Source organism: Scyliorhinus torazame, chromosome 8 (genome assembly GCF_047496885.1).
Source record: "Scyliorhinus torazame isolate Kashiwa2021f chromosome 8, sScyTor2.1, whole genome shotgun sequence".
NCBI lineage: Eukaryota > Metazoa > Chordata > Chondrichthyes > Carcharhiniformes > Scyliorhinidae > Scyliorhinus > Scyliorhinus torazame.
This window is the reverse complement of record NC_092714.1, coordinates 210,689,323-210,709,074: the sequence shown is the minus strand read 5'-3', so window position 1 is coordinate 210,709,074 and position 19,752 is coordinate 210,689,323. Positions and strand designations below refer to the sequence as shown.

The following is a 19,752-nucleotide window of genomic DNA, read 5'->3' as shown; positions in this document are numbered from 1 at the left end:
CTGACCTTGATGTCAGTCACTGCTCTTTCCTCGGGCAACCCCGTGTTCTCCAGAGCCCATTCCTTAGGGGGTGAGGGCTCAGATTTCTGGGATTCTTATAATAATAATAGTCTTTATTGGCCCAAGTAGGCTTACATTGACACTGCAATGAAGTTACTGTGAAAAGCCCTTAGTCGCCACACTCCGGCGCCTGTTTGGGTACAAAGAGGGAGAATTCAGAATGCCTAATTCACCTAACAGCACGTCTTTCGGGACTTGTGGGAGGAAACCGGAGCACCCGGAGGAAACCCACGCAGACACGGGGAGAATGTGCAGACTCCGCACAGATAGTGACCCAAGCCGGGAATCAAAATTGGGACCGTGCCGCTGTGAAGCAACGGTGCTACCCACTGTGCTCCATGCTCTCCCCATCTTGGCAGTGGCATGTGTGGGCACCATACCTGGACATGAAGAGGTTGTACTGTTGGGCGCGAGGGGGTTGTGAGGTATAAGGTTGAAGATCGGATTTTGGAGGGGTGCGAGGTGTCAGCCAGTAGTTTGGGAGGGTGTTCTGGGAATTTGAGGGATGGCATGCGGAACTGATTCCAGGGGAGAGGTGGTAACTTACAGCTTGTTGGAGGTTGTTCATTTTCTTACGACATTGTACAGCGGTCCTCCTTGTCATGCTGCCTGAACTGACAGCCACTGCCACTGCCTCTCAGGTGGCATTGCTGACCCTGCTGCTGGTTCGCCGACCACCTCGGGGGAACAGGGTGCCCCGCCTCTCATCTACAGCATCGAGAAGCCTGGTGGGATTGGCATCGCCAAAGTGAGGAGCAGGTCTGTACGCTGCCATACTTGAAGCAGCTCCCCTTGTGAGTGTTGAGCAGCTGAGGCGTGAGTCAGATCAATCAGACAGGGAGGGAGCCAGTAATGTCGAGAACCTCGTGGCAACTCATTTCTGGCTCTAAGTGCCGTTGAATACGGGTTGCGATCTTGCCAACGCTGCTGACGTGAAACACCTCGCCAAATGTGCCGAAAGCTGGACTTTAACTTCAGTCTGCTGAATCGCGCTCTCTGTTTTTCTGTCTCCACAACTACTGTCTGACCTGAATATTTCCAGAATTTTCTGCTTAATTTGCAATATAGAACAATATATCCAAGTTTGCTAGTGGCCCAAAGTTTTTGTCATCGTGAGTAGTATAGATAGGAATATAACTATCAATGCCTTGACATTTTTTCAGTGAGGGGTAAAACAATGACAGAAGGATTTCAACGCAGTTAATAGTAAATTCATTCATTTTTGACCAAAAAATAATCGATCAAAGTGTTATTTAAATGGTGATATATTAGGAATAGGGGAGATCCAAAGACACAGTGGCCATGTCACAGGTCACTAAAATGTGGTGGTCAGTTGCAAAATTATTCAAAATGTCTTATGACATATTAATTTTTACACCCAGCAGGTTCGAATTTCAAAGGGAGCAAATTTTGCTACAGCTCTATAAAGCCTTGTTTATACCACACCTGGAGAACTGTGTAGAGTTCTGGGCTTGAAGGGTTAAATTTACATAAACTAGCCTTGTATTCCATGGAATATAGAAGGTTAAAGGGTTATTTGTTGAGGGTTCAATGAAACGATTAATGGAGTAGATAGGGAAGAAATTTATTCCGTGATGGGCGAGTTTACGAAAAGGGGATTGACCATTAAAATTAGAACCAGGCTATTCAGGAAGAGAGGTTAAGAAGTATTTCTTCACAAAGGTTGGTAGAATTGTGGAACTCTCTCAAAAAGCAGTAGACACTCGCTCAAATAATTTTTAAGTTTCAGGTTGGTTGATTTCTTCTAGTGAAGAGTATGAAGGGATATGGAGCCAAATGGGGTTAGGATATGTATCAGTCGTGATCGATTTGAATGGTAGAACAGGTTTGAGGAGCTGAATGGCCTATTCCTATTCATATGTTCAAAGTTAAAATTTCAGTAAGGTGAATAAGCAAATTACATTAACTTTTTCAAGAACAGTTACAAGGAAGCATCTTAACTTCCTTCTGACTTTATTCTTTTGTGAGCATTATGAATATTTTTGTGTAAATCGTCAATGGTTCAATTGGAATCCTGAACAGGAGAAGTTATTGAACAGGTCAGTTGAAAGGAGTTGAATAACCGGACTAAGTCAATGAGACTTATTTAATTTCCCCCAGGCCATCTTTCTCAAATGGTACATAGAATTAGTACAAAGTAGGTTTTTGAACATTTTTAAAATAAATTATCCTGATGCAATTGCAAGCTAAAATTATCTCAAAGTAGTCATTCCCACAATATTCAAGCTATCTGAAGTTATAATAATTGTCATATGATGGATAAAACAGAAATTCCACTCCAGAATACCTGTTAAACATAAATTAAGCAGAGCTTACCTCTTTCAGTTTGTCCTGGGTACCTTGCAGCCACTTTCTGTGTGTAACAATGTCTTAGTTGTGTCAGGAACTTCTCAGCTGATAAATATAAAACATAATCTGTCTGTGTGCATTTGTCCCAGAATGAAAGGATTGATTTGCCCATCGTTGATTTTGGAATGACTGAAATCAAAAATGTTTAATTTCAATTAACATTAGAATGATTTCTTAGAGGAGTTGCAAATTCTGACAATAAAGATTATTATTATTAAGGAAAAACTAGAACCAGAGGATACAATCTCGGACTAAAGGGACGATCCTTTAAAACAAAGATGAGGAGGAATTTCTTCAGCCGGAGGGTGGTGAATCTGTGGACCTCTTTGCCGCAGCACCGGAGCATGGCATTCCGTCAGGCGCCCTGCGCCAGCCACAATTTCCTGTTCAGGCACGATTCTCCATCCAATCCCGTTTCGCAATTCCGGTGTCACTGAATGGAGAATCCGGCCCCATAACTCTACTGGATTCACTTGTCACAGGCATTCTCACTTACTAATAAACTTAATGGAGCAAAGTGGTAATTGACCCTACATATAATGGAGTGTTTACCAGATTAAAGTTAACACTACCACTTCTACAACGGCTCACGTTAAGTTGCTGATCATTCAAAGCGTAACATTGTCAATAATTCTAAATTGTTTATGCAGACTGTATTCATAAGTAGGCAAATAAATTTTTTATTGTTAATGCTACTGACAAGGGAAAATTGTGATGAATTCCTAGCAGGCATAAATCTTGTGCTGGAACATGCTTTGTATATCTTTGTCAGGTGTTAGTTTACTAGATGAACACCGTAGGACTGTTGCAAAATTTGAAATGCTTCAACAACAAAAAGGATGAAAATAAATCAAGACCAATCATGGAAAAGTTATAAAACAACACAACTTAAAGGGAGTGAAAATCAGTGCCAAAGTTTCTCTAAAATGTAGGATCCAGGCATCAATATAGTTTTGCAAAGCCAAACTCAATTAATTCATTTTTGGTAGGTCATGTATATCTTTTTTTTTCAAACTTCACTGATTTTTAGAAAAAGGTACATTATAAAATACAGGCAAAGAAAAAGTTACAAGAAAGGGGGATGTAAAAAGACACGGAAAAGAAAAGGAGCAATAGTCAGAATTATTCATCTCGTAGAAATCACAGAATCCCGACAATGCAGAAGGAGGCCATTTGGCCCATCGAGCCTGCATCGACCCTCTGAAAGAGTACCCCACCTGGGGTCAGGGTCCACCCTATCCCTGTAACCCATTAATCCCATCTCATCTTTTGGATACTAAGGGGCAATTTAGCATGGCCAATCCATCTAACCTGCCCTATCCATCTTTGGGCTGTGGGAGGAAACCGGCGCACCCGGAGGAAACCCAGGCAGGTACAGGGGGAACGTGCAAACTCCACACAGTCACCCGGGGCTGGAATTGAACCCTGGTGCTGTGAGGCAGCAGTGCTAATCACTGTGTCACCGTGCTGCCCCCAAGAAAAGGAAAGGTAATTAAAATGATGAATGAAAGGTTGCGTGACTGAATTAGACTTTTTCATTGATCCATATGATATATTAATAATCTTTATTATTGTCACAAGTAGGCTTACATTAACACTGCAATGAAGTTACTGTGAAAAGCCCCTATTCGTCACACTCCGGCTCCTGTTCGGGTACACTGAGGGAGAATTCAGAATGTCCAAATTACCTAACAACACGTCTTTCGGGACTTGTGGGAGGAAACAGGAGCACCCGGAGGAAACACACACAGACACGGGAAGAACATGCAGACTCCGCACAGACAGTGACCCAAGCCGGGAATCGAACATGGGACCCTGGTGCTGTGAAGCAACAGTGCTAACCACTGTGCTACCGTGCTGCCCATTATAGCGTATATTTAATCTTTTCATGTTTAAGAAACATCATTACCGTAACCAATTGCAAATGGGAGGGCGGAGCCACAGACTTCTAATTGAATAAGATAAGTAGGCAGCACAGTGGCGCAGTGGTTAGCATTGCTGCCTCACGGCGCCGAGGTCCCAGGTTTGATCCCGACTCTGGGTCACTGTCCTTGTGGAGTTTGCACATTCTCCCCGTGTTTGCGTGGGTTTCACCCCCACAACCCAAAGATGTGCAGGGTAGGTGAATTGGCCTCATTAAATTGCCCCTAAATTGGAAAAAAAGAATTGGGTGCTCTAAATTTATAAAGAAAAAAAAAGAATAAGATAAGTCAACTTGCAAACAGAGGTCAAGGCATCTGACTGGTGATGTTCCACAGCAATCTCACCAGGGATTACCCCAGAAAATACCAATGTTAGGGTTAATATCAATAGCTTTATCACACATGTATGAAAAAGTTGAAAACACAGAGGGACCAGAGAGTAGCCAGCCTTGCACATGACCAAAACCTATTCAACAGTATTGCAAGAGCCAAATGACATCTTGCGCAGGCAGGATCCAGTCCCCAGTACATCCTAGGACTGGAAAGATGGAGCCGTTGAAGAACATTAAATTGTAGCATACCATGCCTAATACCCTGCAATAAAGAATGCACTCTGAAAAGAATCGACTGCCAGAAAGCTCAGTATTTATGTCCCGCTCTAAAAATGTCTTCATGTTAGCTGAAGACAGACCACATGAGGTTTTGAATAATGCTATAAGTGCATGAAACAGAGCCCTTTAAAATGGGATTAACACCTAAACAAAGATCAACGGGATTGTCAGGAGATACAGAAGGAAAGGAAGAAAAATGTTCACTGACAAAACTACATTAGCTCACTATTTCTTGTCCATTCCAGATTTATAGAGCTTCCACAGTTATACAAAGCATATGGCCTTCTTTCAGCCTAGTGTCATGGCTTTCTGGTGCCACTTAGCTATAGTAGCTACAGTAAATAAGACTTTAATCATTTAAAGTTTTGTATAAAATCAGTGACATTTGTCATTCAATGTATCACAGTTTCAACACTTTAGGTTTCTTCCTTCTAATTTCTAAAATAAAAGATTGCTCGTATTGTAGTTCTGATGTACAACAGCACAAGTTGTAGCCACAAAATCTCATCTGGTTTCCTAATGTCAGTTATGCTTTTGCAAAGAACCAGGGGCGGAATTCTCCCCAAACGGCGCGATGTCCGCTGACTGGCGCCCAAAACGGCGCCAATCAGACGGGCATCGCGCCGTCCCAAAGGTGCGGAATGCTCCGCATCTTTGGGGGCCGAGCCCCAACATTGAGGGGCTAGGCCGGCGCCGGAGGGATTTCCGCCCCGCCAGCTGGCGCGGAAATGACATGTCGGGGCGGCGCATGCGCGGGAGCGTCAGCGGCCGCTGACAGTTTCCCGCGCATGCGCAGTAGAGAGAGTCTCTTCCGCCTCCGCCATGGTGGAGACCGTTGCGGAGGCGGAAGGGAAAGAGTGCCCCCACGGCACAGGCCCGCCCGCGGATCGGTGGGCCCCGATCGCGGGCCAGGCCACCGTGGGGGCACCCCCGGGGTCAGATCGCCCCGCGCACCCCCCCCAGGACCCCGGAGCCCGCCCACGCCACCTTGCCCCGCCGGTAAGAAAGGTACTTTAATTTACGCCGGCGGGACAGGCAATTTATCGGCGGGACTTCGGCCCATCCGGGCCGGAGAATCGAACGGGGGGGGGGGGGCCCGCCAACAGGCGCGCCGCGATTCCCGCCCCCGCCGAATATCCGGTGCCGGAGACTTCGGCAACCGGCGGGGGCGGGATTCACGCCAGCCCCCGGCGATTCTCCGACCCGGCGGGGGGTCGGAGAATTTTGCCCCAGATGTCAATGATTTCCCCACAGGGAATAAGAAGGAAACAATTTAAGGGAGTCATCACAGACTCCTCTCCATCCCCCCAAGCAGCCAAATAAAAATTGCCATTGAAGAGGTGTTGAGCCAGGAAGCTGACTTGCACCTCACCTCACCCACCCCCCAACAGAACTAAAGACGTGTATAGTACCTTTAACCTCAGGATGTTCTATTTACAACAATTAAGTACAATCACAGTTGTAATGTTTGCAACAACCAATTTCCACTGTTGTCTATACAATGGCAAAAGATTATTGACATGATTTTAGGGTTTAGTCTCAGATCACAGGATTGTGCTGACATTTGCTTAAGAACAGTACAAAAATAAGGCGATACAACCTTTTGTAATTTGCATTTTAAAATGATTCATCTTGATATTGTTCCATCTAATGAGGAGATACATTCTGCTGTAAGAGCCAATTTGTATTAATCAAGTTAATCATGAAAAATGAGCGAAATGGAAGAGATCTGACATTTCAATAAAAATAAACTAATCATTGAAGCAATTTAAAGCCACCACCTAAAAATAAAAAGTAACTGTCTTAAAAGGACATTTTTATAAAATTATTTTATACAGTAATGCACAAGGTAATGTGAATATCCACAATGAAGACTAAAAATGTTTTTAATGTTAGGAAATCTTTTACTTTTAAACTTTGATATTCATTATAAAATTACCTGGGGGTTGAATTCTATAAATTAAAAATAGGATTTCCTTTGTCGATAATTCTAGTGAAGCCCTGATAAATTTCCTGTTTCTTAATATATTAGCCCCTTTTGCAAAAATATCTAAATCTAACCTGTTATAAAATATGTTTTTATTATATAAGTCTTCCTCTCCAGATAAATCTTGGCACACTGTCCATAATTATGGTAATTTCATACATACCTTCTGCCACTGACTTAATATTCCCTGACTTCTCGTGACAAATGTGAGCTAGATTCTCCAGTACCAGGGTCTGCTCAGAGAGTTCCTCTATTATGCAATTCTGAAGGACAGCTACACAGCCAGTTGACGTAAATCTCTGAAATTTAAATCACATTACTGTGAGACGCAAGAAGCTAGTTAGCATGGCCCGTGTTTTTAAAAATGATATGTATTCAACATTATGCATTTTATTTTATTTTTTTAAAATATTTTTATTCAAGACATTTTCATATATACAAAAAGAATCAGAAGAACCAACAAACAATTCAAATAGCAACCAACAACCATTCCCCATTCCCTGCTCCCCTGAAGCCAACCCCTCCTCACATCCCGCCTCCCCCACTTTAGCCTCCGCTCGGTCTCCGTCCACGTCTCAGCCCCCACCTCTGCTCCCAGCTCCTCCTCCCATTTCCTCTTCATATCCCCTGCCAGAGCTTCCTCCCACTCCATCAACTCCTTATAAACGTCCGACACCTTCCCCTCCCCTATTTCGTCCTCCAACTGCACCTTATCCTGCAGCCCCAGGGGCAGCAGCACAGGAATGGTCGGCACATCTCTCCTGACAAAGTTCCAAACCTGCAGGTACCTAAAGCCATTCCCCCATGGCAACTCATTCACATCCTCCAGGTCCTCCAACTCTGCAAATGTGCCCCCTATAAACTAGTTGCCAAAGCGCTCTACCGCCATCCCCGAAAACCCACGTCCAACCCCACCGGTGCAAACCTATAGTTATTACAGATCGGCGCCCACACCGAGGCACCCTCCAGCCCCAGGTGCTGCTGCAACTGCCCCCACACCCTAAGGGCCGACAACACCACTGGGCTCATGAAGTACCTGACCGGCAGGAACAATCAAGGCGCCAACAACAAAGCCCTTAAACAAATGCCCCTACATGATGCTGCCTGCACCTGCCCCCACGCCAACCCCTCCCCCACAGCCCATTTCCTAACCATAGCAATATTCGCCGCCCGGTAATAATTCATCATATTCAGCAATGCTAGGCCCCACCCACCCCCGCTCCAAGAAAACCTGCCTAACCGCGGGATCTTCCCCGCCCACACAAACCTTCCTAAAAAACAATTTGGGAACAGAGATTGGGAGGTTCTGAAATACAAACAGAAAACTTGGCAGCACCGTCATTTTTACTGTCTGCACCCGCCCTGCCAGCGACAACGGCAGCACATCCCACCTCTTAAAGTCCCCCTTCATCTGCTCCACCAGCCGAGTCAAGTTCAGCCTATGCAACTGCGCCCAACTCCACACCACCTGGATACCTAAGTACCTGAATCTCGCCCCCACCACCCAAAACGAGAGCTCCCTTAATCTGCTTTCTTGCCCTCTGGCCTCAATTGTGGACATCTCGCTTTTTCCCATATTCAATTTGTATCCTGAAACCGGCCAAACTCCCCCAGAATCCCCATGATGCCTCCGATGCTGCCTACCAAGTCCGAAATATACAGTAACAGATCGTCTACATATAATGAGACCCTGTGCTCAACGACCACCCTGCCCCCCCCCCCCCCCCGCCCCCCCCCCCCCCCCCCCCCGTCAATCCATTCCCAGCCCCTTGACACCCTAAGTGCCATTGCTAGCGGCTCTATTGCCAAGGTAAAAAGCAACGGGGAGAGCAGGCACCTCTGCCTCGTCCTGTCATGCAACCCGAAGTACCACGAACTCAGTTCATCTGCACGTTCGCGACCAGTGTCTTTCAAAACAGCCAGACCCAATCTACAAACCCCTGCTCGAATCCGAACCACCCCAACAAATACGCCCACTCCACCCGATCAAACTTCTTCTCCGCTTCCATTGCCACCACTACCTCGACCCGCGGTATGACCCACACTGCTCCGGGTTCTTATCCTTCTTTAAAATCAAAGAGATGGAAGCCGGCGACAATGTAGCGAGGTCCTCTCCCTTGCTTCATTTTACACCCTAAGTAACAGTGGCCCCAGGTCCACCCCGAACAGTTTATAAAACTCGACGGGAACCCGTCCGGCCCCAGGGCCTTCCCTGCCTGTATAATCCCTAATCTATCCATCACCTCCTTCAGCCCAATTGGGGCCCCCAGTCCCTGAACCAACCATTCCTCCACATCTGCCGATCCCCCTCTTGCTTTCTCAACAGATGGGCCAACATCCTGCTCGCCTTATTGCCATACTCAAAGACTGCCCCTCTGGCTCTCCACAGCTGCCTCACCACCTTCCCTGTAGAAACTAGTCCAAACTCCATCCGGAGCCGCTGCCCTCTGCCCCCCACCCCCCCCAACCCCCACCCCCGCGCCACGATCGCTGAATATTCCAAGTTGGCCACCCCCATCAGCAAATCCTGTCCAACGCAAAAAAAATCAAACCCGGTACACATGGGAGAAGTATGAAAACTCTTTCGCCCTTGGCCTCCCGAACCTCCACAGGTCCACCCCCTCTCCATGCCCTCCATAAACCCCCTCAGCTCCTTCGCCACTGCCAATACCTTGACGACTTAGGACTCGACTGGTCCAAGCTCGGATCTATGACCGTATTAAAATCACCCCCCCCCCCCCCCCCCCCCAAATATCAACCAATGCGAGTCCAAATCTGGAATCTTCCCTAACACCGTCTCCACATCATCCGAATTCAGGGCATAAACGTTTATCAGAACCACCAGCATCCCCTACAACCTCCCACTAACCATCACATATCTTCCCCCCGGATTGACCACAATGATCCCCATCTCGAACGGAACCCACTTATTCGCCTACACCGCCACCCCCTCGTCTTCATATCCAGCCCCGAATGGCACACCTGCCCCACCCATCCCTTTCTCAGCCTCGCCTGGTCCCCCAGCTTCAGGTGCGTGTCCTGCAAAAATGCCACGTCCGCCTTCAACTCCTCAGGTGCGCAAACTCATTTGACTGTTTAACCACATGGGAGAATATTATTGATAAAAGTATAGATTTTGAGGTGGGTACTGATGTGCTAAGTAAGTTGGTTCAACGTTGACTGCAACTGGATGCAGTGAAACTAGAAACAGGCTTCTGACACAGGAGATGATCCAACACTGTTTTATTGAACTTCCTGATTGCTGTACAAAGTCTGCTGTGAGTTGACACTCTATTAATCTAACTGATGTTAGCAGCGCTCCGAAAGCTAGTGACATCGAAACAAACCTGTTGGGACTTTAACCTGGTGTTGTAAGACTTCGTACCAATCTAACTGATAACCTACTACTGGCTTGGCCAGACTAACGCTCTACCTCATGGTGATAGTGCTCACTGGCTTGTGCACGCTTACTATCTCAGTAGCTGTGTCCTGTAGAGAGAGGGCGGGTCTTAATGCCCTGTGTGCTTTATAGTGGTGGTGTTCTGTCCGGTGATTGGTTGTTATGTGTCGTGTGTGTTCATTGGTTATCCTGTGTGTCAATCACTGCCTGTCTGCATCTCACTATATACATGAGTGGAGATTATGACATCTCCCCTTTTTGAATAAATTTTGGAACGTGGCGATATATATACATGCATGATTATATACAAGTGGTGAGTGAATGAACATATGTACATGGGAAGGTGTCTATCGGGCAGATACAGAGCAAACCGAACAAAATTTACAAGATTTAAGTCTATCGATTCAGTCTTTGTGGCGGGCGACGAATTCTTGTTGATCGCGTCAGAGGTGGCGGGGGGGGGACGCCGGTCTTGGACAGGCGGGATTGCTGCCATGTTGGTTGCCTCATGGGGAGGCGGGATCGCTGCCAGATCGGTGGCCTCGTGGTGTGAGATGTCCGGAGGAGGCATGATGACATGCGGAGATGTGCGGCCAGGCGGTGGGCAGGGAACTTTTCGTAGCGCCCTCCTGTTGCACCGTAGAATGGAGCCATCAGCCATTTGGACAACGAAGGACCTGGGGGAAGCCTGCGTGACGCCAATAGCTGGGGCTGACCAACCTCCCTCAGGCAACTGGACGCGAACCTCATCGTCTGGAGACAGCGCAGGTAGATCCTTGGCATGAGCATCATACGTGATCTTCTGCTGGTCCCTGAATCGCTGCATTTTCTGCAGCACCGTGAGGCGGTCAAGGTCTGGAACATGGATGGCTGGAACAGCCGTCCTCAGGTTACGGTTCATGAGCAGCTGCGCCGGAGACAAACCAGTTGTCAGAGGGGTTGCCCTGTATGCCAACAGCGCCAGGTTGAAGTCCGAGGCTGAGTCTGCAGCCTTGCACAGTAACCGCTTGACAATATGGACCCCTTTTTCGGCCTTCCTGTTTGATTGCAGGTAATGGGGACTGGATGTGATGTGACTGAAGTGGTAGGATTGTGCAAAGTCGGACCACTCTTGGCTGTAGAAGCATGGGCCATTGTCACTCATTACTGTGAGTGGTATGCCATGCCTGGCAAACGTCTCTTTGCAGGCTTTGATGACTGACTTGGACGTGAGGTCCGACAGTTTCACCACTTCCGGGTAGCTGGAGGAGTAGTCGACCAAGAGCACGTAATCACGCCCATTTGCGTGAAAGAGGTCTATCCCCACCTTGGACCACGGAGAAGTCACAATCTCGTGCTGTTGCAGTGTTTCCTTGGGCTGAGCTGGTTGAAACTTCTGGCATGTTGTACAGTTGAGGACCGTGTTGGTAATGCCCAGGCCAGTAGACTGCCTGCCGAGCTCTGCGTCAACATTTTTTGACCCCGAGGTGACCCTCATGGATCTGTCTGAGCACCATGGCTTGCATGCTTTGGGGAATGGCGATTCTATCTAGTTTAAGAAGGATCCCCTCGACAACCGTTAACTCATCCTTAACAGTGAAGAACTGAGGGCACTGCCCCTTTTTCCAGCCATGGGCAAGGTGTTGCATCACGCGCTGCAGGAGAGGATCTGTGGCAGTTTCTTCGTGTATCTGGACAACTCGTTCATCAGTGGCTGGGAGGTTGCTGGCACACAACTGCACCTGTGCCTCGATGTGGCGAATGAAGTCGCTTGGTTAACACGGCATGGTGATGGATCGGGATAGGGCATCCGCGACGATCAGCTCCTTGCCCGGTGTGTAGACGAGTTCAAAGTCATATCGGCGGAGACGAAGAAGAATTCGCTGCAGCCGAGGTGTCATGTCATTTAAATCCTTCTGGATTATGTGGACTAAAAGCCTGTGGTCTGTTTCCACCGTGAACTTCGGCAGACTGTCTACGTAGTCATGAAACTTGACTATTCCTGTCAGGAGACCCAGACACTCCTTTTCGACCTGGGCATACCGTTGTTCGGTCGGAGTCATGGCCCTGGAGGCATATGCCACTGGAGCCCAGGACGAGGAATCGTCTCGCTGGAGGAGCACCGCCCCAATGCCGTCCTGGCTTGCGTCTGTCGATATCTTGGTATCCTTGGTTGGGTCAAAGAACGCCAGTACTGGGGCTGTGGTGAGCTTCGCCTTCAGCTCAAGCCACTCCACTTGATGTGCGGGAAGCCACTGGAACACTCGACTTGTTAACGAGATGCCGGAGGGCCGTGGTGTGGGATGCCATGTTGGGAATGAATTTTCGAGAAAATTCACCATCCCGAGGCAGCGGAGGACCGCCTTTTTGTCCTCAGGTGTCTTCATGGCATTGATTGCCAGCATCTTGTCGGCGTCAGGTTGCACACCTTGCCATGAAATGTGGTCACCTAAAAACTTGATAGCGTACCGCCCAAACGAGCATTTGGCCCTGTTGAACTGGAGGCCATTTTCATGAATCCTCTGGAAACCCTGTTTGAGGTGAGTCATGTGATCCTCGGGCGTCGTGGACCAGATGATCACGTCGTCCACATAGACTCGCACCCCCTCGATGCCCTCCATCATTTGCTCCATTATGCGATGAAATACTTTGGAAGCTGATGATACCAAAAGGCATGCGGTTGTATGCCTTGTAGGCCTGTCGAACGGAGTGTTAAAAGTGCACCGCTTCCGACTGGACTCGTCCAGCTGAATTTGCCTCAAGCCACGGGAGGCGTCCAGCTTGATAAAGAATTTGGTGTGAGCCATCTCACAGGTTAATTCTTCACGCTTCAGGATCGGGTAATGCTCTCGCATGATGTTGCGATTCAGGTCTTTGGGATCAATGCAAATGCGGAGTTTGCCAGAGGGATTCTTGACGCAGACCATGGAGCTGACCCAGTCTGTGGGTTCCGTGACCTTTGAGATGATGCCCTGGTCTTGGAGCTCTCGTAGCTGCATTTTCAGACGATCCTTGAGAGGAGCTGGCACCCGGCGTGGTGCATGGATGACTGGGGTGGCATTCGGCTTGAGCAATATCTTGTAGCGATATGGGAGCGTGCCCATCCCATCAAACACACTGTGGTATTGTGTGAGAATGTCATCTATCGCAGCCTGGAGATTCACATTGGGCGAGGCTGTCGCCGGTGTCGAGGACATGGCATGAACTCGCTGTACCAGATTTAGGAGTTTGCATGCACGAGTACCGAGCAGGGATGCCTTGTCAGGCCGGACGATCTCGAATCTCAATGTCGCCTTGTTTGCCTTGTGAGAGACACCTAGCTGACACGACCCACTGGCAGCTATGGCATTGCCATTGTAGTCAAGGAGCTGGCAGGCTGGTGGAAGAATGCTAGGTTGGTGTCGGATGCTGTCGAGGTCCGACTGTGATATGAGGTTCGCAGACGCGCCAGTGTCCAATTTAAATCGGATGCGAGACTGGTTGACCGTGATGACGGCACACCACTCGTCATCAGGATCCACACTGAGAATCGAAAGGCAGTTGGCAGGCACGGTAGAGACCAACTCGCGTGTGGTAATGATGCCCACCCGATATGGAGACACGAGGCAGTCAGCACGGGGTCCGTTGGGCTGTCTGGATCAGATTCCTGCATGCCTTGTTGTACGCAGCAGACACGTCTGCGCAGCAGCTGGGATCGCTGGCTGTTGTTCGGTGGAGCGGACGTGCAGAAGGCTGCGTAGTGGCCAGGCTTTCCACACTGTAGACATCGCCAGCCTTTGGCTGGACATTGCCGCTTTAAATGGGCGGAGCTACAATTCGGACACGTCATGACGCTGACGTCAGCACGCTCTGTGCGCCATCGCGCATGCGCAGTGCGGTCGGCCGACATTCGCGCATGCGCCTCAGGATCTTCGGCCTCATCGTCCACCCGGTCGTGGCGCGCATGCGGGGGGACCCGAGAAAAGCGCGCAAAGCGGCCACTCTCCTCGATGCTCTGGCCTTGCATTTTAGCTATGGCCTGCACCCTTTCTGCTTCATGGGAGGCCAGTTTTGCAGTTTCTGCCGCCCAGATGCGGGAGTAGCGATTTCTGGCATGCTCATGGACAACGCACGTTTCGATGGCGACGGAGAGGGTCAACTGTTTGATTTTGAGGAGCTGCTCCCGCAGGGAGTCGGACTGGACCCCGAAAATGATCTGATCCCGGATCATGGAATCAGTCGTCGAGTCATAATTACATGACTGCACTAGGATGCGGAGATGGGTCAAGAAGGACTGAAGAGGTTCATCATTACCCTGAAGCCTCTGTTGGAAGATGTACCGTTCAAAGCTCTCATCCACCTCAATTTCGCAGTGGCTGTCGAATTTCAGCAGAACTGTCTTGAACTTTGTCTTGTCTTCGCCATCGGCAAACGTAAGCGAGTTATAGATGTGGATGGCGTGATCCCCCGCAGTCGACAGGAACAGCGCGATCTTTCTGGCATCCGATGCTGTCTCGAGGTTGGAGGCCTCTATGTACAGGAGGAACATTTGTTTGAAGACTTCCCAGTTGGCGCCGAGGTTGCCGGAGATCTGGAGTTGCGAAGGAGGCTGGATGTTTTCCATGCCGCTGGATGGCTGCTTGCTGGTTGTTGCAGATGCACTCGAGGTAGGTTCATTAGGATTAATAGCACTCTGGTACCATGATGTGTTAAGTAAGTTGGTTCAACGTCGGCTGCAACTGGATGCAGTGAAACTAGAAACAGGCTTCTGACACAGGAGATGGTCCAACACTGTTTTATTGAACTTCGTGATTGCTGTACATAGTCTGCTGTGAGTTGACACTATCAATCTAACTGATAATCTCCTACTGGTTTGACCAGACTAACTCTCTGCCTCATGGTGATAGTGCTCACTGGCTTGTGCGCTCTTACTATCTCAGTAGCTGTGTCCTGTAGAGAGAGGGCAAGTCTTAATGCCCTGTGTGCTTTATAGTGGTGGTGTCCTGTCTGGTGATTGGTTGTTATTTGTCGTGTGTGTTCATTGGTTATCCTGTGTATCAATCACTGCCTGTCTGCATCTCATTATATACATGAGTGGAGATTATGACAGGTACTGAAGTCAATGGGTGGAATTTTCCCATAATTTGTAACTGTCAGGCTCCGGCTGAAAAACAGCATGTGTCTCTCCAGATGTACTGCTGAGTTTTCTGATCAGATTTTCTGGCACTCCGACAAAAAGAAAAATCAGGGGGGCATGGTTTACTGTATCAGTCTGCAGGCAGGACCAATATAGACCTGGGAAGGGTGGCACTACAGAGACTGGGGTACCATCTATAAAGGGTGCTCTGATCTAAACTGACCTTAAAGTCCCCCCAGCACCCACCCCTTCATCTCGTTGCCAGGCTCCAGAGGGAAGGTGTCCCAAGGGTCCTTGATGTTGGATGGGCTTGGGCTGGGGATAAGCAGTAGAGCTCAGGACTCTCCCCGGGATGATGGTTGTGTGTCTAGATTGCCCCTTCTAGCTCTGGGCAAACTGAAGATCATTCTTGGCACGATGATTTCAGGTAGGCCTCTGGTCAAAATTATCAACCTTGTCTGTGAACTTTGAAAACCTTGAAGTGGCCTTCTCACTTTGAACTGCTCTGCCTAACAGCTGATAAGCAAATCGGGCAGTTCATTGAAGATACAAGCCAGGAAGTCTTGTGTACTTTCCCTTTCTTATCTGCACACTCAGCCCCTTGCTTTTAATACTAGCCGTTTGAAGACTCTGAGTCTTCATAGAAAGCTCACAACACTTGAAAAGCTTTAAAATCTCCTGAGATTTTTTGAAATTCTTTGTATTCATTCAATTTCACAGTGCAGTACCTTTAACTAGCCTTTGATTGACAGCTTAATGGTTTTACACAGCAGACAAGAGGTTTGTTTATTTATCTGTTCCTTCACGCTTGAATGCATCTGAAGTATCCCCCATTGATCCTAACCACAATGTTTATAAACTTCCTTGTTCTGATTAGGGCAGCACAGTAGCATAGTGGTTAGCACAGTTGCGTCACAGCTCCAGGGTCCCAGGTTCGAATCCCGGCTTGGGTCACTGTTTGTGTGGAGACTGCACGTTCTCCACGTGTGTGCGTGGGTTCGGTCCGAGTGCTCTGGTTTCCTCCCACAGTCCAAAGATGTGCAGGTTAGGTGGATTGGCCATTCACAATTGCCCTTAGTGCCCAAAAGGGTTGGGTGGGGTTCCTGGGTTACGGGGTTAAAGGGGGATAGGGTAGAGGCGTGGGGCTTGGGTGGGGTGCTCTTTCCAGGGGCCGGTGCAGACTCGATGGGCTGAATGGCCTCCTTCTGCACTGTAGATTCTGTGATTGACAACTTCAAAAATGCTAAGTGCTTCCAGTTCCTCTTTTCTAACTGCAAGAGAGAGAGATTTCAAAAAGCTGAAGTGTTAAAAGCATGGGGCTGAGTGTGCAGATGTAAAGAAAGGAAAAGGACTTGAGGGCTAGAAGGGGTAGTCCAGACACAGGAACTCCATCCCTGGGAAGAGTCCTGAATTCTACTGCTTATCCCCAGCCTGAGCCCACACAACACCCAGAGTCCTTAGGGGACACTCCCTCTGCAGCCTGGCAGTGGCAGAGGGGCACATGGGCAATGGACTTATCTCCTTGGTCATTCTTGGGTTCCAACATGCGAGGCCTGGCTATCACTGCCAGGGTGCCAGGAGGCAGGGCACTGTTGGCATTGCCAAGGAGCGGGGCCTGAAGGGGTGGTGCCTGAGGGGGATGTTGATGGGGGGTCGGGTCACCCTCAAGCATGCGTGGCAGGTGGAGGATGCCCCTCTTTGCTGAGGGGTTGGGTGTGCTCCCATTGTCAGAGGGGGTCACCATTTCTGTTGTTGGGGGAAGGTGCGTATCTCTAGATGCTGGGATCAGGGCACCCTTTAAAAATGGCGCCCCGAGAGCAGTAAGTGCAGATTGGCAGTAAGTGCAGATTGGCAGTAAGTGCAGATTGGCAGTAAGTGCAGATTGGCAGTAAGTGCAACTGCAGTGTTGACAATTCTAGCCATTTACTTTTGCCTTTCACACTCCGGTTACCATACCAGGCTGTCATGTTGAATGTTAAAATTCAGTCGATTAGACATTTGTATATCTTCTCTAAAACATTTCACTTCAAATCCTTAGTTTTCAAATGAAAAACAGACACTGACCAGCCTTTTTAAAGATGCAGTTGGTATTTATGTGAGGCTTAGCTTCTGGTCAATATATGTTCCCAAATAATTGAAAAACTTTACAACCTCTACCAATCATTAAGACACAGAAGTTCACAAATATGTAGGCCATTGCTATATAAAAGTAACTCTTTGGATTTATCTACATTGATCTGCAGAGTACTCAATTGACACTATGTCTGAAGGGTGGCAACATGGTAAAAGTAATTTCTTCAGTTGTCATTTTATGCCCACTTCCCCAGCAAAGTTCCCCCACCCCCTTTATTGCAAGCTTTCCACCTCAATATATATGCCTCCCCCACCCCTGCAATGCGCCCCCCTCAAAGGCCGCTCTCGCATCCCTCCTCCCAACACACATAACGGGAACACTCCCCCTCCCTGAGTAATTGGGCTCTCAGGAGACATGCCCCTGATTCCCTCCCGTGAGCTATAGTGACCTTGGTACCCCCCCAGCACCCACTCCTTGACTGTTTCCCATCTTCCTACAGCTGTTGTGAATGTCGGGGAGGTTTGAAAATTCAGGAAGTGGGTGGGGGGAATCATGTGGCTTACAGGCTCTTTAATACTATGAAAATCCATTAAAATTATTTGAATGAGGTTTGTGGGCAGGAATCTTGCTATGTCGGCGACGAGAGGAAGGGAAAATTGGGAAATAAGTGGCGTGATTCTCCGGAAATATTTCCAAATGTCGTAGTGAGCGGGAATTGCCGCCAGCTTCCCGGCGCTCGGCCCAGCGACACCGGCAATGCTATTCAATGTTAAATGGTCCTCTTAACGAGGCCTCACAGGCTTCTTGCCGCAAATGGAGGCTCGCCAGCTGATTTGCCAGCAGCGCACTTGCCAGTCCCCCGCCAACAATGTCGAGCAGCACTTAAGTTGCAGTAGCTCAGCCAACCCCAGCCAGCTCACAATAATAATGCCGAGGAGACCAGCCCCTAGATTGGGGGACGCTGACCTGGGGAGCCACCTAAACGCAGTGGAGGCCTGGAGGGATGCCCTGTTCCTCTGAGGGTCCCAGAAGGTTAGCCATAGGACAATGAGTGCTGCCTGAGACGAGGTGGCGGCAGCTGTGAGCGCTCGGAGTGTGACACGAGGACTGGTCTCCAGTGGCAAAAAAAGGTCAACAACATACATCGGGGCAGCAGTGAGTAGGCACTAACCTGTCCGCCCCCACGGGAGCATCCACCACCCAACTCTCCATGCGACCCCCAAACGTCTCACCACCCCATCCCCCTTCAACTTCCCCCCCAACCCTCCCTTCACACCCCCCTTCCACCACTGTGAACCACATGCGTGGCTAACAATGCCATCTCTGTGTCTCCTCAGGAAAAGCTCTCAGATAATCGTCAGGAGACAGCCCAGATTGGCGGTGATGTGCCAGACCTAGGAATCCTCACCACCTTCGAGGAACTGGCCCTGGAGGTGACTGGTGTGGCCGAGGATAGAACGGTCACCCACTTGGAGGCTGGTGGACACCACAGAGGCAAGGAACCATCGGGCTCCACCCGAAGGACCTGTCAAACGCGAGTTATTATTGTCTTACTGACTGACCCCTCCCTCCCATTGACCACATGTCCATTCTCCCGTAGGTCTTCCAGCCGACGGCGCGGCCCACCCCGGGCACTGTAGCCATCTGGAATGGCCACTTACAACTAGGGACAGAGAAACCCGCAAAGCCTAGCGGGTATAATGGACAAGCCAAGACTCAGGCAGGCTCAGAGCCTGAAAATGTATATTTGCAACCAAGGAGCCCAGACGGTATCGAAACTCCGAACAATTAGCATTTTGATGGGCAGATTAGCATTGGATGGCCCATCTCCACCAGAACAAAGGACTGGTACTCGAGCAACCTGTACAGTCCCAGACATTTCGGCGCCACTCCCTGTTCAAGGGAAGCATAAACAACGGGGTCAGTGACCGCTTGGGACACGCCCAGCCATCCAGATCCCCGCCCACTTATTGGTTAGGAATCGAATGGAGTGATCAGGGGTCACCCAATTAGTGGGGCCCAAACTGAAGGACCGCCCAAAAGAGCACGAAAACCCCCAAGTATAAGAAGAAGAGTTTGCCATATGATCGTCCTCTCTTGGACCTGGTGCCTGGTCACGACCATCTCCAATTGCAGCAATACCAGAAGCAAGTCCAAGTTCAATGCTCGCTACCAGACGGATGAGCCCAGCTGAGCAGCAGTTACTCCTTCAAACTCGATAGATCCAGAATTG

General features: G+C 48.9%; 1 protein-coding gene across 5 annotated transcripts in view; it reads right to left on the bottom strand.

The window, feature by feature from the left end:
• ripor3 (RIPOR family member 3) overlaps positions 1-19,752 on the bottom strand; it is a 412,703-nt gene that overhangs the window by 57,513 nt on the left and 335,438 nt on the right. For all 5 annotated transcript variants that reach the window (XM_072514737.1, XM_072514735.1, XM_072514736.1 and 2 more), the window contains exons 16-17: positions 7,114-7,249; positions 2,398-2,559 (exon numbers count right to left, since the gene is read on the bottom strand). In XM_072514737.1, the coding sequence (XP_072370838.1) occupies positions 2,398-2,559; positions 7,114-7,249 (298 nt within the window). The remainder of the gene's footprint in view (positions 1-2,397; positions 2,560-7,113; positions 7,250-19,752) is intronic.